At 36.1% G+C, this 15519-nt stretch overlaps 1 protein-coding gene across 9 annotated transcripts in view; it reads right to left on the reverse strand.

The window, feature by feature from the left end:
* Positions 1-1114: 1114 nt before the first annotated feature.
* The window catches only part of GALC (galactosylceramidase), a 59973-nt gene continuing 45568 nt past the window's right edge, over positions 1115-15519 (reverse strand). For 4 of the 9 annotated variants that reach the window (XM_077123243.1, XM_077123252.1, XM_077123250.1 and 1 more), the window contains exons 15-17: positions 13675-13838; positions 9157-9233; positions 1121-3906 (exon numbers count right to left, since the gene is read on the reverse strand). In XM_077123243.1, the coding sequence (XP_076979358.1) occupies positions 3760-3906; positions 9157-9233; positions 13675-13838 (388 nt within the window). In that variant the 3' untranslated portion in view covers positions 1121-3759. Of the gene's footprint in view, positions 3907-9156; positions 9234-13674; positions 13839-15519 lie in introns of all 9 variants that reach the window. The other 5 variants (XM_077123246.1, XM_077123244.1, XM_077123245.1 and 2 more) reach the window with 5 other exon arrangements.

Genomic DNA, 15519 nt, shown 5'->3' on the forward strand with positions numbered 1-15519 from the left:
CAACCATAAAAATACAGATTTTGGAAAGAAAATCATAAAATCATCTTTATTTAGAAAGGATATGATTGTATATGTAGATAATCCTAAATAATCTCACAAAAAAAGTTATAAAAGCTAAAAAAAATAAAGTTATTAAACCTAATAAGTAACTTTAGCAAGGCAGCAGTATTGTAGGTCCAATATGTAAAAATCAGTTGTATTTCTAAATATAAGCAACAAATAATTGAAAAATGAAAGTAGAATAAAAATACCATTACAACAGTATCAAAAGATAAAATAAGCAAAAATTTAATAACCACAAGATTTGTAGTGTGAAAACTATGGAACCTTATGAAATATTAAGGAAGGCCTAAATTAATGGAGAGATACAGCATGCACGTGGGTTAAAGAGCCAATATTATGAAAGTGTTAATTCTCCCCAAATTGATTGGTAATTTTAATGCAATACCGATCAAAATTTCAACAAACTCTTAGCAGAAATAGATAAGTATATCTAACATTTCTATGGAAATACAAAAGAACTTGGGCTAGACTAAAAAAGATTTAAGAATAAAGCTGGAGGACAAATTAAGTTCAAAATTTACTATAAAGCCACAATAATGAAGACCAGGTGATATTTGCTTAAGGATAGATACATAGATCAATGGAACAGAATACAGTCAATTTCTGGATGTATACATACATACTCCATTGATTTTCATTAAATGATGGAATTTTTTTTTTTTTTTTTGCCTGGGCAGGCATCGGGAATCGAACCTAGGTCTCTGGCATGGCAGGTGAGATTCTGCCACTGAACCACCATTGCACAGCCCCAGTGATGGGATTTCTTAATGATGAAAAAAACCTGGATAATAGTATAGAAAAAAAAAGAAACAATCATCACCTCCAATCACTCACAAAAATTAACTCAAAATGAACCACTGCAAAAGGTAAATCTACATAATACTTGTAGAAGAAAACAAAGGAGAAAATCCTTACGAACTTGGAGTAGACAAAGACTGTTTAGAACACAAAAAGCACCTACCATGAAAAAAAAAAAGATAAGTAAGGCTCCCAAATGAAAATTTTGTATTCTTAAGAAGATACTGTTAAGAAAATGAAAAGGCAAGCTTACAGACCTAGGGAAAATAATTTACAAAATATGCATCTTATTTTTTTAAATAACACAAAATTTTGTAACCTAAATATAAGAGCTCTTATAGCTCGATAATACAAATGACCAAAGTTTTAAATTGGGCAAAAAAAAATGTAAACAGACATATTACAAAAGGAAAAACAAGAACAGTCAATAAGCCCATAAAAAGAGGCTAAACATCTTTAGTCAACAGGAAAACACACTACTACACATCCATAAGAATAGTCACAATTAGAAAGCACTGATAATATGAGGTATTAACAAGAATGCGGAACCACTGGAACTCTCAAACATTGCTGATGGGAATGTAAAATCATCACTCATTTGGAAAACCATCTGGAAGTTTCTTATAATGTTAAACACATATTTACCTTAAGACCACACAAATTTTACTTCTCATTATTTACCCAGATAAAAATAAAAACATATTTCCACACAAAGATTTCTAAGCAAATATTTTATAACAGCTTTATTTGTAACATTGAACATTGGGAGGGAAAACCAAATAAGAGTATACCCATACAATGGAGTACTCTTGAGCAAATAATAAGGAAAAAACAACTAATAGACATAACAACATGGAAAAATCTACTGAATGAAAGAAACCATTCAAAAAAGAGTACATAGTGTATGGTGCCACTTTTATGATGTTTAGAACAAAGAAAACTGATCAATAATGATAGAAATCAGAGTAACAGTTGCCTAAAATTGGACATGGAAGAGACCTGACTGCACAGGTGTGTGAGGAAAATTTCTGGAGTGATGGAAATGTTCAGTATCTTGCATGGAATGTTGATATATAGCCATGTATTGAAACTCATCAAACTGTACACTTAAAATTGGAGCATTTAATTGCTTATAAATTATAACCTCAATAAAGTTAGTTTAAAAAACATATAGAGACTGAAATGGTTGTTAAGTTATGTGTCAATTTGGCTAGGTTTTGGTTGCCAATTGTTCGGTCAAGCAAACACCGGCCTCATTGTTACTGAGAGGGTATTTCATGGTTTTAAATCATTAGTTGATAGCATTTATGGCTGACTACATCTACCACTAACAAAGGAAACTGCCTTCAGCAACGAGAAAAGTCTCATCCAATCAGCTGAAGTCCTTAAAGAGAGAACTGATGATTTCAGAAGCCAGAAAGATTTTGTCCCCACTTCAGCAAACTAGCTTCTCCTTTGAAATTCACTGAAACCTTCATCAGTATTCCCAGCGTGCAACCTGCCCCGTGGAATTTGGATTTGCCAATCCCACGGTTGTGTAAGCCAATTCCTATAGTAAATCTCTTAATGCGTATACACACACACACATACATCCTGCCAATTCTGTTTCTATGGAGAACCTGATTAATACAAGATCTGGTATGAAAATCATTGAGACAATTTTAATTTAAACATTTTCTCTGAGATCTGATTTATTTCCAGTAATTAGCTTCTGGTCTTCAATAGTAATACAGTGCTTCATGTCAACTTAGCCTACATGAAACCATTATTACTAATTCCAAAATAGTTAAATAAGTTCAGTGAAATTTTAAACATTCCAGAATTAACTTTACTCATATGAATAATTATTTCTAAGAGGTACACTAATGCTTAGTTATAAATTAAACTGCCTGAGAAACATGCTCATGTCTTTTTAAATATAAACAGATTTGTACTTTAAGGAAATGAAAGCATTTAACCACACAAAATAAATGGGAGTGATCCAATTCAATGGGCTAGCAAAAGGCTGTTTCCCTTCTTTCATGCACAAGGAAATAAAAGAACTCATTAGTTATTTTAGTCTATCACCAATACCGCATTAGAAGAGAGACCATGAGAGGCGCAATGAAATGAAAACTTTGTCTACAGTTGCAGTTACAGCATTGGCTAGATGAGGTTTTCATCCACCTTTCAGCCACCAGGGAAAAGGTTCCACAGAGTTACAAAAGTTAGAAGACTAAAAGTTGGATTTGAAAGAATTACAGAATGCAGATAACCCAATCAATCTGCTAAAATTTAGTACTGCAAAAATAACTTTAGAGGTAGTTTATTAGCAAGGCATTTTTCATATCATCCCACTTATCACATTCTGCATTTCAAAAGCATCATCTTAAAATGGAAGAAAAAAATGCTGTTTAGTGTGTAAGGAAGGCAGGTAGCTGTGCTTTTCAGAAAGCCACATATCCAGTGTTTTTCAGCTTCCTATTATAACAGCATTATCTTAAGCTCACTTAGATAACTGGTCAGCATTAATTAAATACATCTCAGAGATGAACAAGTTATTACACTTAGCAAGAGCATTTGCAAATAGGAGGAAGAGAGCTATCTCAGTATTAAAATCAAGGCTTTGAGGTCTGAACCATCCAGACTACTTCTAAGGACAAGACCAGTATACAGTTTTAATTTTAGGAGACACATCAGGTAGTGGTAAAGATTTACCTGTTTTCCCTTGGCATTGGTTCTAATAAAATCTGTCAGAGAGTCAAGTAAAAATATATTTTTCTCCCCATTAACTATTATTTTTAGTCTCCAAATGGCTCAAATATTGGTCCATCAAAACAAGAACTAGCCCTAAATCAAAAGCAAAAAAAAAAAAAAGAAGAAAGAAAATCCAGGGTGTTCTGTGGGACTCGGTGAGTATTATCTTGTGGCTTCCACTTGAAAGTTGTCAAACTGTGCAAAATCAAAGGAGTGTGTTCCAATCGCAGCCCAACCATTTGGTGGGAAAGCCACATAGACATCTTTCCAGAGAAGCTTACCATTCAGCATGCCAGAGGAGAAACGATCCTGGAGTGGAAAGAGACATATCCTTTGTAAACATATGGAAATGATCTTCTGACGTCTGTTTCTTAATAATGTATGGCACATCTATTTAATGGTGCAAATGTCCTTCTTATTCAAGACTCACCACAGCAAACTGCAATAGCAAAAGTTTGAAATACAGGAAAAATTTTTCTTGAAGGAAATTCTTACCTACCTATTTAAATAGTTTCCAAGGTAAAAAGACTGTCTTAATATGTCCTTGTGCTCCACCCGAAAGTTTTAAAATCAACCACAAAAATGCAAAACTTTTCATAAAATTATTGAAAAGTTTTAAACAAAACCCCACTAAAATAAAAAAGTATTTCTTATTTATAAGTGGTTGCAGTATCGTGTTGTTGCTAACAGCCATCAGCTGTTTAGATACAATTGTGCTGAAGCCAAAATGTCTGCCTCTACCACACCATTTAAGGTCCTCATTAACGAACCTTAGCTCAGCTAGAAGAAGATTAATTAACCATCCTTTTATTGTTTCGTCCCCACTTGCACATTATCACTTCAAAGCCATATGATATGTCAGAAGCACTTACTTACAGGTTAGAAAAATAGAAACCATCAGTTAAATGGATGACTGGAGAAGGAAAATGTTAACTTGTGGACGCACTAATCACTGACAGAGAAAGATAAAAAAAAAATGTCTTCCTCAGAGAGTGTCCATGAGGTTGTCTTCCTGCTGAGAAAAATGTGTGCCACACAATGAACAATGCCAGCTTTTATTATTATTATGTTGGCAAGTTCGTGAGCAAGTAGTCAAGCACATCAATTACAGCCTACCATTGAAAACTAGCTAATCTTTTGGATGGAGACACTAACATATTAAAATTCAAAGTCAGGGATTTACTAGCAGAGCTAAGACATGAATTCAAGTTGCCGGACTCTAACTTCCTATTACTCTACCTCACAAAGCTATCATCAGCTCAAAAACTGTTTATTGAACGTCTTCTGCCATTCATGGGACAGTGACTACAAACACTGAGTCAAGGAACTCACATACTGATACTCCAACAAGTTATTTCACTTCATACTAAGCACATGACTCCTTTAACAGTACATAACTCCTCTAACAGCATGGCTCCCCCCACCTCATCCCCAGCCCAAACTCATTTCCTCCTTCCCTCACTCCTCAGGCTTCAGCCATCCTGGCCTCTGGACAGCTCCTCACATAAGGCTATCATCTCCCATTTTGCACCAGCTATGCCCTCTGCTCAGACTGCTCCCCCCATCACTGAAATTTTGGCTCAAATATCATCCCAGGTAATCAAGGCCTTCCCTGGAGCTACTTTATCCCATTGCACTATTTTATGTTCTTTATGATGTTTTATTTTAATTTACTTTTTGACAAATTTACTGTCCTAAAACAGGGGTTGGCAAATTATGCCCTGCAGACAGAACTCCTGTTTTATAAATAAGTTTTTTTGGGAAATACAGCCAAATACATTTGAACATACCATTCATTATGAATTATTTATGACTGTTTTCCCATTTCAACAGCAGAGTTAAGTAGCTGTACCAGAGACTCTCTGTTTCACAAAGTCTAAATTATTTACTACGTTTACTACAAAAGTTTGCCAACCCCAGCCCTAGAATAACATAGATTCTAAGAGAGTAAGGTCCTGTCTTACTCACTGCTCATTGTTGTATATCCCTAGCATTAGAACAGGGTAGATAGTTAAGTGTTTAAGGAAATATGTTGAATAAAGAACAAAACACATTTAACCCTCAAAACAACTTTGAAGTCATCTTTGCTAACAGAGGAAACAGAAACTCAAAGAAGTGAAATAACTTGTTGGAGTATCGGTACATATAGCAAGGAAACATGAATGCCAGTCTCTCTAGTTCCGCACATTCAGACTCCTGTGAATATTAACTTGATTCATTAAGTGCTTATCACATCTTAAGCACTAGAGCAAGCACTTCATATATATTATTTTATTTAATCTTAATGATAGAGACTTTTTAAATGTTATGAATGGGAAAACTGAAGTACAGAGATTTAAAAAACTTACAAGTGTAACATAAGAGACTTCAGAGTTTACTGTTCTAACCACCACCCCAACTGGGTAAGGTATATAACGTGCTGAGGAGAATTCAACAGACAGCTAATGTTAAAGGGATAAAATCCCCATATTGGCTGTAATTCGAAATACGGACAACATAGAAGATGTTGTACTTTGGTAGTTGTTTTTTATTTCATTTATGCAGCAAAAATTTATATGCCAAATGCTGTTTTATGTACTGGGAATTTAATATGAACAAGAAAAACAAGTCCCCATGCTCATGGAGGAGACCCACAATCAGACATATGATAAGGGTTTAGCAAAGAATTAGAATAAGTTAATGTGATGATGGGTGCTGAGAGATAACTTCAGAAAGTTAAAGACTGTCAGAGTATATTCTATAAAGCTGAGACACAAGTGAGATGAAGAATGCCCACAGTTGACAGAACAAGAAGTAATGGGGCAAGGGAGAGGCAGAGCAAGTTTAAGCCAGCTAAATCGCCACCCATCAGTGTAGCAATTCAAGAGCTAACATCTAAAAGTAATAAATCACATTATATTAAAGAGATACGAGAAGAAACAGCTAAAATAGTTAAGTGTCATTCTCAGAGAAGCAGAGCACAGGCTAAGACGGAGGACAAAGGGGCAAGAGATGAGGCAGGAGGCAGCTGTTTTCAATAAGCCCTTTTATATTATTTAATTTTTTAACAATGTGTACAAATTACCCAAAAAAATTTAAGGAAATTTATTTTTAAATCCCATTCACAATTTTAAAAAATTCATAAGATTACTAAAAAGGCTATCAAGAAGTGTGCAAGATCTACAAAAAAGAAGACTATAAAACTCTATTGAAGGGCATAGTGGGTGACATAAATCAAGGACATGAGTGGTAAGATATAGCATATTCCTGCCCAAATTGATGTATAAATTCAGTGTAATACCAGCACCAATTTTCATAGAATTGAAAAGCTGTTTTTAAAGTTCAAGGAGAAGAAAAAATATACTGGAATGGCAAAGATAATTTTAAATAAGAACAATGAAGAACCTGTCCCACTGGATAGCCACTCATTCATTCAACAAGTATTCACTGGACTCTTGCTCTGACTGTGTGCCCGATACTTTTCTATGTGCCAGAGACCTAACAGTGAATAAAATGGACAGAGCCGTGCCATCAAAGGAGCTACGTCCTAGTAGCTAGCACATAAGCATGACAGGAGGTAAGAAGAACTTTGGAGAAAAATAAAGTAAGGTACGGGGAGAAAGAAAGTGAGATGGGGTGTTATTTTATATGCAGTGGTCAGGAAAGAACTCTGAAGGAACTAAGGAAGTAAAAAACATGTAACAGATTTTAGAAAGCTAGTGTGATTTTAAGTGTGATATTGGGTAAGAACAGAGAAACAAAACAGCATAAAGAATGGAGAGACATTAAAAAACAAGTCTATATACATGTGATGATCTGTTTTCTCAAAAAGGTGGCCTTTTAAATCATGGGGGAAAGGACAGGTTATGAAATAAATGACAATGGCTATCCATTTGTTTAAAAAAACTATATTGGGCACTATCCCTTACAAGTCACAAATAAATTCCAAATGGAATAAAGACTAAAACATAAAATAAAAGAAACCTAAACATTGCCTTGAGAAAGGGGAAGGCCTTCTTAAATAAAATTTAAAACATGAAACCAATGGGGAAAAAAGTGAAATCTTTGACAATATCAAAATTTAAAACTTCTTTAAAAAATACCATAAACAAATTAAAATACACATTAAAGACTAGGCAAAAATATTAGTGATAGGGTGGGCCATGGTGGCTCAGCAGGCAGAGTTCTCGCCTGCCATTCCGGAGATCCAGGTTCAATTCCCAGTACATGCCAATGCAAAAAATATATACATATTAGTGACATATATAACAGACATTGGGTTACTACCAAGAATGTATAACAAATTCAAACAAATTCATTAGAAAAAGACAAACAAAAAATAGAAAAATGAGTAAAGAATATAGGCAACTTCAGAAAAGATAAAATGCAAACAGCAATAAACATAATAAGATGTGCAACCACCCTAATTATTAAAGAAATACAAATCATATCTACTAGTTGAAAAAAAACTTTAAAAATAATAATATAAACTATTCTAGTAAGTACTGTGGAAAATGGTACTATTTGGCTAGTAATATGACAGCATTTGTTAAAATGTAAAATGCAATTCTAACTTGTAAATATCTGCCTAAGTAAATAATAAAACATGTGCACACCAGAAGATATGTACAAGATCTCTCCCCTCTGTTTGCAAGTAAAGCCGGCCCTTACCACCTCAGTTCATTATGAAAGGGAAGAACTGAGAACAAAGTAATGCCCATCAATGGTGGTGTGATTAAATAAACTATGTGATACCCAAACAACAGGATTCTACATAACAGTTTAAAAGAATGAGGTAGAGACATTCATATTGACAGGAAAAGATCTCCAAGGTATGTTGTTAATATCTGAAAAATCAATACTCTCAGTTTTAGTGAATGGGTACAAGGAGAGAACAAGTTCAAAAAGTTATCTGAATTCCATTTTTAATCTCTTTCTCAACCTAAACAGGATTCTCTTAGGAGAGAACAACATATTATATGGAAGAATTTTCCTATATGGCATCCTTTGCAAGCATTGTCAATCAACATCTCATGATCAGTGAGCAACTATGACAAATATTTTTAGATTCTTGATATACTACAAACAATCTGACATATTTTCTGACAAAAATATTCCTGGAGACCAACTTCTAAAATTATTTTCTTGTAGTTAAAAAAAATAGCAAACAGCAAACAACAAAAAAAAACTATGCTTTCAGTTGAAAACCAAATTATTCTCAACCACCAAAAAATAAGTTTATATGACTTTGCATGTATCCATACATTCCAATTATAGTCTTGTTTCAAACAAACATGAAAAAATAGTTCAATTATTGACTTTAGCTACGAATTACTCCTCAGTTTAAAAAAGAAACAGTGCTCTGATAAAGTCAACTTTCAATGGTTCTCATGTGGATAACCCTGGCCTACACTACTTACTACCCTAGGGACCTGTGGTTTACTGGTACTGTTTACGGATTCCCTGCTTCTTTCCATCATTTCTCATATTCTCCCCCCTCTTACTTGATAACAGAAAATGCTTGAGAAGCACAAGAAAAGTACAATTTACCTTCCAGGCACTCTGATCAGCAATACTTACCTTAAGAGTTAAAGTGAGCGTATACCATTTTTTTGCTGTAACATCAACATGTCCTAATTTATATGTGATCCATCCAGCTGTAAAATAAAGATTATCCTAATTTACCTATTTATATATTACATATCAAATAATTATAAATTGTTATGTAAACAAACACTGTATAAATAATATGTATTCACATATAGTTTACATTAAAATTTTTATATAAGTAGATTTTTATCTAAATCATATAACTCAATGGGGAACTCTCAAGTGGTATTAGTCTGTAGTAAAGTCAATACTAATAAAGGAACTACATCCCTTCATGTCCAGATCTACATACAACTAATTCAAAACAAATGCATCATTCAACCCTGCATTCAACTAGCATGTATTGATATCCTATTCTGGTCCATCTACTATAGATGAGCTCATAATGGAACTGGTGAAATACACTTGCAAATCAACCACAGAATAATGGATTAGTGCCAACAGTTCAGGTGTACATTTATCCCTGATTGAATTGAATATGGAGGATGAAAAGTAGTAGTCAAAGGCTACCATAAGGTTTCCAGGTAGTATAATTAGTTATGTAGAAATAGCATTAACTGAGAATTAAGGGGAGACAATGATGAATTAATTTTCAGATGTACCGCATTTCAATGTCTGTGAGAAACCCAGGATGAGATATTGAGTAGGCAATTTAAAATATGCAACACTGGGGACGGTAGATACAGATTTAAATTTCTAATTCCACTTCTGCTACTAACTAGTTTTGAAACCTTGGGCAAATCAATTAACCTCAATGGCTCTTTGTTTTGGATTGGAAAAATCAGTAAGGTACTGCTCTAGTTGCTAGCTACCAGAATGCAATACACCAGAAATGGAATGGCTTTTTCAAAAGAGAATTTAATAAGTTAAAAGTTTATAGTTCTAGGGGCGGGCCGCGGTGGCTCAGCAGGCAAGAGTGCTTGCCTGCCATGCCGGAGGACCCCGGTTCGATTCCCGGCCCCAGCCCATGTAAAAAACAAACAAACAAACAAAATATAATAAAAATAAGAAAATGTTTAAAAAAAAAAGTGAGATTTAAAAAAAAAAAAAAAAAAAAAGTTTATAGTTCTAAAGCAATGAAAATGTTCCAATTAAAGCAAGTCTATAAAAATGTCCAAATTAAGGCACCATCAAGAGGTTATTTTCACTCAAGAAAAGCCAATCCAGTTCAGGGTTTCTCTCTCAACTGGAAAGGCACATGGCAAACTTGGTGACATCACCTAGCTTTCTCTCCAGGCTTCTTGTTTCACGAAGCTCCCTCTGGGGCGTTTTCTTCTTCATCTCTAAAGGTCTCTGGCTGTGTGCACTCTTAGGGTTCATGTGGCCCTCTCATCGTTCTCAAGCTTTTTCCAAAATGTTTCCTCTTTTAAAGGATTCCAGTAAAGTAATCAAGACCAACCTGGAATGGGTAGAGTTACAACTCCATGGACGTCATCTAATTAAAAGTCACCACCCACACCTGGGTGGGTCCTATCTTCACAGGAACAATCAAAAAGCTCCCAGTCAGCAATACTGAATGAGGATTAAAGGACATCGCTTTTCTGGGGTCCACCACAGATTCAAACAGGCACATTCCACCCTTTGGACTCCAAAAAGACATGTTCTTTCTGAATGCAAAATACATTCATTCCATTACAATATCAGAAAGCCTTAAACCATGTCAGCAGCAATACAAATGCAATATAAAGTTAAAATCAGTACAAAGTCTCTTCAAAGTCAGCTACAGGTATGGACAGTCCTAAGGCAAAATTCTCTTCTGGTTCTGGACATGTAAAATTCAGAACAAGTTATTTGTTGCCAACACACAAAGGAGGCACAGCCATAGAATACATATTTCCATTTCCATAGGAAGAAATTGGAAGGAATACAGGGGTCACTGGACCCAAGCAGTTTTGAAAACCGGCAGGGCAATCTCCACTAGATTTCAAAGTCTATTTATCTTTGGGGCTTTAGAAATCAGCAGCCCACCTCTCTCCAGATGCAACCTGGGGGACACTGGGGAGACCGCCTTTTCTTGGTTCCACTCTCTCCAAGCATCGCAGCTGCACCCTGTGATCTCTGGGGTACACACTCAACCTCTTCATGCGGTGGCAGCTAGGCTTTCCCAATCGCCAAGGAATGTGCTCCACTCTCTCCAAGGCCTGAGGCAGCAACATTCTCCCACTGTAATGAGGTGGGAGGCCCATCCTCTGCCTTCTGGGCAAACTCACCCTCTCCACATGCTCGGGTTAAGTCCACTCTCCTGGTCCAAGGTTTCGTGACTCTAGCTTCCATAGTTCTGCCTCTGAAGTTATTTTTTCTCCAATGTGTCCTTTTCTGTCCCTCTGAGTCCAGACTGGCAGTAGTTCTGTTTATAGAGATCCTGCAACACTTTTGTTGGCTTTGTATGTAGTAAGCTTGTATCATGCCCATCAGACAGCAGGAGTTTCCAGAAATCCTTCCTGGATAACTCCATTTCCAATTCTGGCTTTTTCTGAAATGGCTGACTGGTTCCACATTTGTTAAATCCTCATGTGGGGCACTATTCTCTGGGGTCTCCCTTCCTGGAAGCCCAGAACTTTCTAGAACATCGATTTCTGATTTCTTTGTACCCAAGAGTTCAGTTCTCAGCTTATCTCTTTCCTGTCACATTTCACTATAAGCTGCAAGGAGAAACCAGGCTGCACTTTCAACACTCAATTTGGAAATATCTTCTGCTAAATAGTCAAGTTCATGGTTTTTAAAATCTGCCTTCCAGCCAAAGCCACTAGTCAATTTTGCCATATCATCTGACATTTTAAAATAAGGATTGCGGGTGGGCCATGGTGGCTCAGCAGGCAAGGACACTTGCCTGCCATGCCAGAGGACCTGGGTTCGATTCCTGGTGCCTGCCCATGTAAAAAAAAATAAAATAAAAAAATAAAAAAAAATAAGGATTGCCTTCCTTCCAGTTTGCAATGACACATGCCTCATTTCTATGTAGTGCCTCACCAAAGGCATCCCTAGAGTCCACGCTTCTACCAACTGTCTCTTCAAAGCATTTTAGGCCTTCTCTATCAAGCTCCTCAGAACTCTTCCAGAATCTTCCCCTTATCCATTTAAAAAGCCATTCCAACACATTTGGTATTTGCAAACCACAGCATTTCTCTGGTACCAAAATCTTAAATATTAGTTAGGGTTCTCTAGAGAAACAGAATCAGCAGGAGATATCTGTAAATATAAAATTTACAAAAGTGTCTCATGGAATCATTGGGATGTAAGAGTCTAAGATCTGTAGGGTAGGACATGAGCTGGCAGCTCCAATGAAGGCCCTCAATGAACTCTCAGGAAAGGCTGGCTGGGCAACCATGGGGATATAAGAGTCCAAGATCTGTAGGGCAGGCTGAGAGCTGGCAGCTACTATGAAGGTCCTCAATGAATTCTCAGGAGAGGCTGGCCAGCTGAAGCAGGAAGAGTGATTGTCTCTTCTGAATCCTCCTTAAAATTTAGCCTTCTGGTGATTAGATTAAGCATCATTCACTGCAGAAGACACTCCCCTTAGCTGATTACAAATGCAATTAGCTGTGGATGTAGCCAACATGGTCATGATTTAAGTCCATGAAATGTCCTCACAGCAACAGACAGGCCAGCATTTTCCCGACCAGACAACCAGACACCATTACCTGGCCAAGTTGACACATGAACCTGACCATCACAGGTACCTTCTAGAAGGTCATGCTGTGATTTCACAACTCTGACTCTAATGTCCTTACTACCCATTTCCTCTTTAAAATACTGGAATTGCTATTTATGGAGGCCTTTTTGCTTTAGGAAGAGGCAAAGAGCAGCAACCCATAAAAGAGAGAAAATTATTAATGCAGAAGGAAAGTCAAGAAAGTGAGAACCAAGAAAAGTCACCACTAATAAGGTCTAGTTTCAATGTAGAGATGTGGATCAAAATCTAAGCGAACTGTAGGCAATTCAACTTGAACATAGTTTAAGCAATTATTCTGGATAAAATATTGTCCTCCCTAACATATAGGTTGTTGAGATGATGGGGCCAATCAACCTGTATCCAAGTTATTAGCTAAATTATAAATAAGATCTTTTCTTTTTTAAGCATATCAATCTCTCTCTCTTTAGTTCTATAAGCCCATTTAGAACATTCTCACAATCTTGCTTTTATCACAGTGTTTGTATGAATTCTCTCACCACTACTACTTACCATGGTCTACACAAATTATACACTCAAAGCCAAGCTTAATTCTACAGTGCCCTAAAGAGTTTTGTACAATTATTTTAGCATTTATTGAGCTGTTCCTCACTATTGTAACTAAATAGCTCTCCATAATCTTGAATTTTTTAGTATTTGCTTTGTATGTATTGAAGCTCTTCCTATTTAGATGTCCAAGCTTAAGTTTAAAGCTCTTTCACTGATCCCACAAGCTATAAGGAGATGTTCAAAATAGATCACATAGTAAGGTCTCAATAAATGCTGTTGGGTCATGTGCTATAAAAGAAGTCACTTACCTAAATCACCTGTAAGTCTGTAGGTTCCGTTTGCAAAAAGCCATAAGAAAACTCCTCGAGCACTTCTAATGAAAATACCACCTTTATTTACTCTTCCTGCAATGAACACACCTCCCTTCTCAGGAGTCTCTATGTACACATCACATGTTATAGTCATATTGGTCCTGCAGAATGAAACTGTTGATTAGTACTCTTAAATTATGCTATTATTAGTCTAGCATAGAAGTGTCACTTCACAGCTACATGCTTCCAAACTTCTAGTTAGCGTGAGGATGTGATTTGCTAAGTCAATTTAATAGAGGTGGACATCAAGAATCTTCATTGAAAGTGGTTTTGGAACTAAAATTTTATGTGACTTAAACATTTCATTGCCTCTTTTAATGAGTTTCTGGAAAATAATATTTACTGTTTTATGTTTTTTAAAAATATTTTTCTTATCTCTCTATACTAAAACAATTTCACATTCTAAGATTATTATACAGAAACATGCCACTTTTACATTGACACATAAAAGATAAACCTTTCCACACAATTCTGAATAAAGAGATTTATTCAGAGTTTCAACAGCAAGCAGTGAAGACAACATCTCCGGAAAACATAAGTTGTTTTGGGGCTAATTTTTACATTTAAACTTAACAAGATTTAAACATTATTCCAGGAAAAAGATCTAAAATTATTTCTCTGCAAAAACAGAGTTCAACTATATGTTGGCTCCCCAGCTGTGGTTCTCAAACTTGAGGAGCTTCGAAATCACCTAGTCTTGTTAAATTCAGACCACTGGACCTCATAGTTTCTGATTCAGTAGTTGTGATAGGTTGAATAATGGTCCCCCACACGGACCACATCCTAATCCCTGGAACCTGTAAATGCTCCCTATATGGTCAAAAAATGGGGTTTGCAGATGTAATTAAATCTAAGGATTTTGAGATGAGGGGGCATTATTCTGGATTATCTAGGTAGACCCTAAATGTAATCACATGGGTCCTTAAAAGTGAGGCAGGAGATAAATACAGACAGAATTGGAGAAGGCAATGAGGTCATGGAGGCAGAGATTGGAGTGATGTGGCCACAGCAAACAAGTACTGGCAACCACAAGGGAATGGAAAAGAAAAGATAAGAAATGGTTCTCCCCAAGAGCCTCTGGAGGGAGCATGGCCCTACCAATACCTTGATTTGGGCCAAGTGAAACTGACTTCAGATTTCTGAAGTGCCTCCAGAACTGTAAAAAAATAAACTGCATTGTTTCAACCCAACAAGTTTGTGGTAATTTGTTACTGAATTCATAGGAAACTAGTAGAGTAGGTCTGGGGTGTGCTCCTGAATTTGCATGTCTCAGAAGTTCTCAGGTGTTGCTGATGTCATTTTGAGAACAAATTTCATCCAAAACATCTCTATTTACAGAGACAGTAAGAATCACTGTTCTAGAGTTACTGATCCACAGGAGTATACCAAAGGAGAGAAAAGAGACAGACAACCAGAAACTGAGCTTTATAATGAGCCCTCCTCCAGGCTCCCTTTTTAAAATACTACCAGATACAATGCTTTCCTACTGTGATGATAAAGCACACCCCCAAAACCCAATGTTACTTCAGAAAATAATTCACTTCCTACTCAGTGACTGATTGCAACTAGGAAGAAAAAAGAAAGCCTACACATAACCAAGTAAGAAATCAAGCAGTTAGTCTGAAATAAGAATAAAACTGCTGAGGAGTGTATTTGGGGAATAGGGGGAAAGCTGGAAGTAGAATTATGTGGCTTTTTACATTTCTCAGAGTTTCTTCTTATCAATGAATTCAATTTTGCACAGTGAAATTCTACTATTTAAAGGGAAATAATAAAAAAGAA

This window comes from Tamandua tetradactyla, chromosome 12, assembly GCF_023851605.1.
Source record: "Tamandua tetradactyla isolate mTamTet1 chromosome 12, mTamTet1.pri, whole genome shotgun sequence".
Classification (NCBI taxonomy): domain Eukaryota; kingdom Metazoa; phylum Chordata; class Mammalia; order Pilosa; family Myrmecophagidae; genus Tamandua; species Tamandua tetradactyla.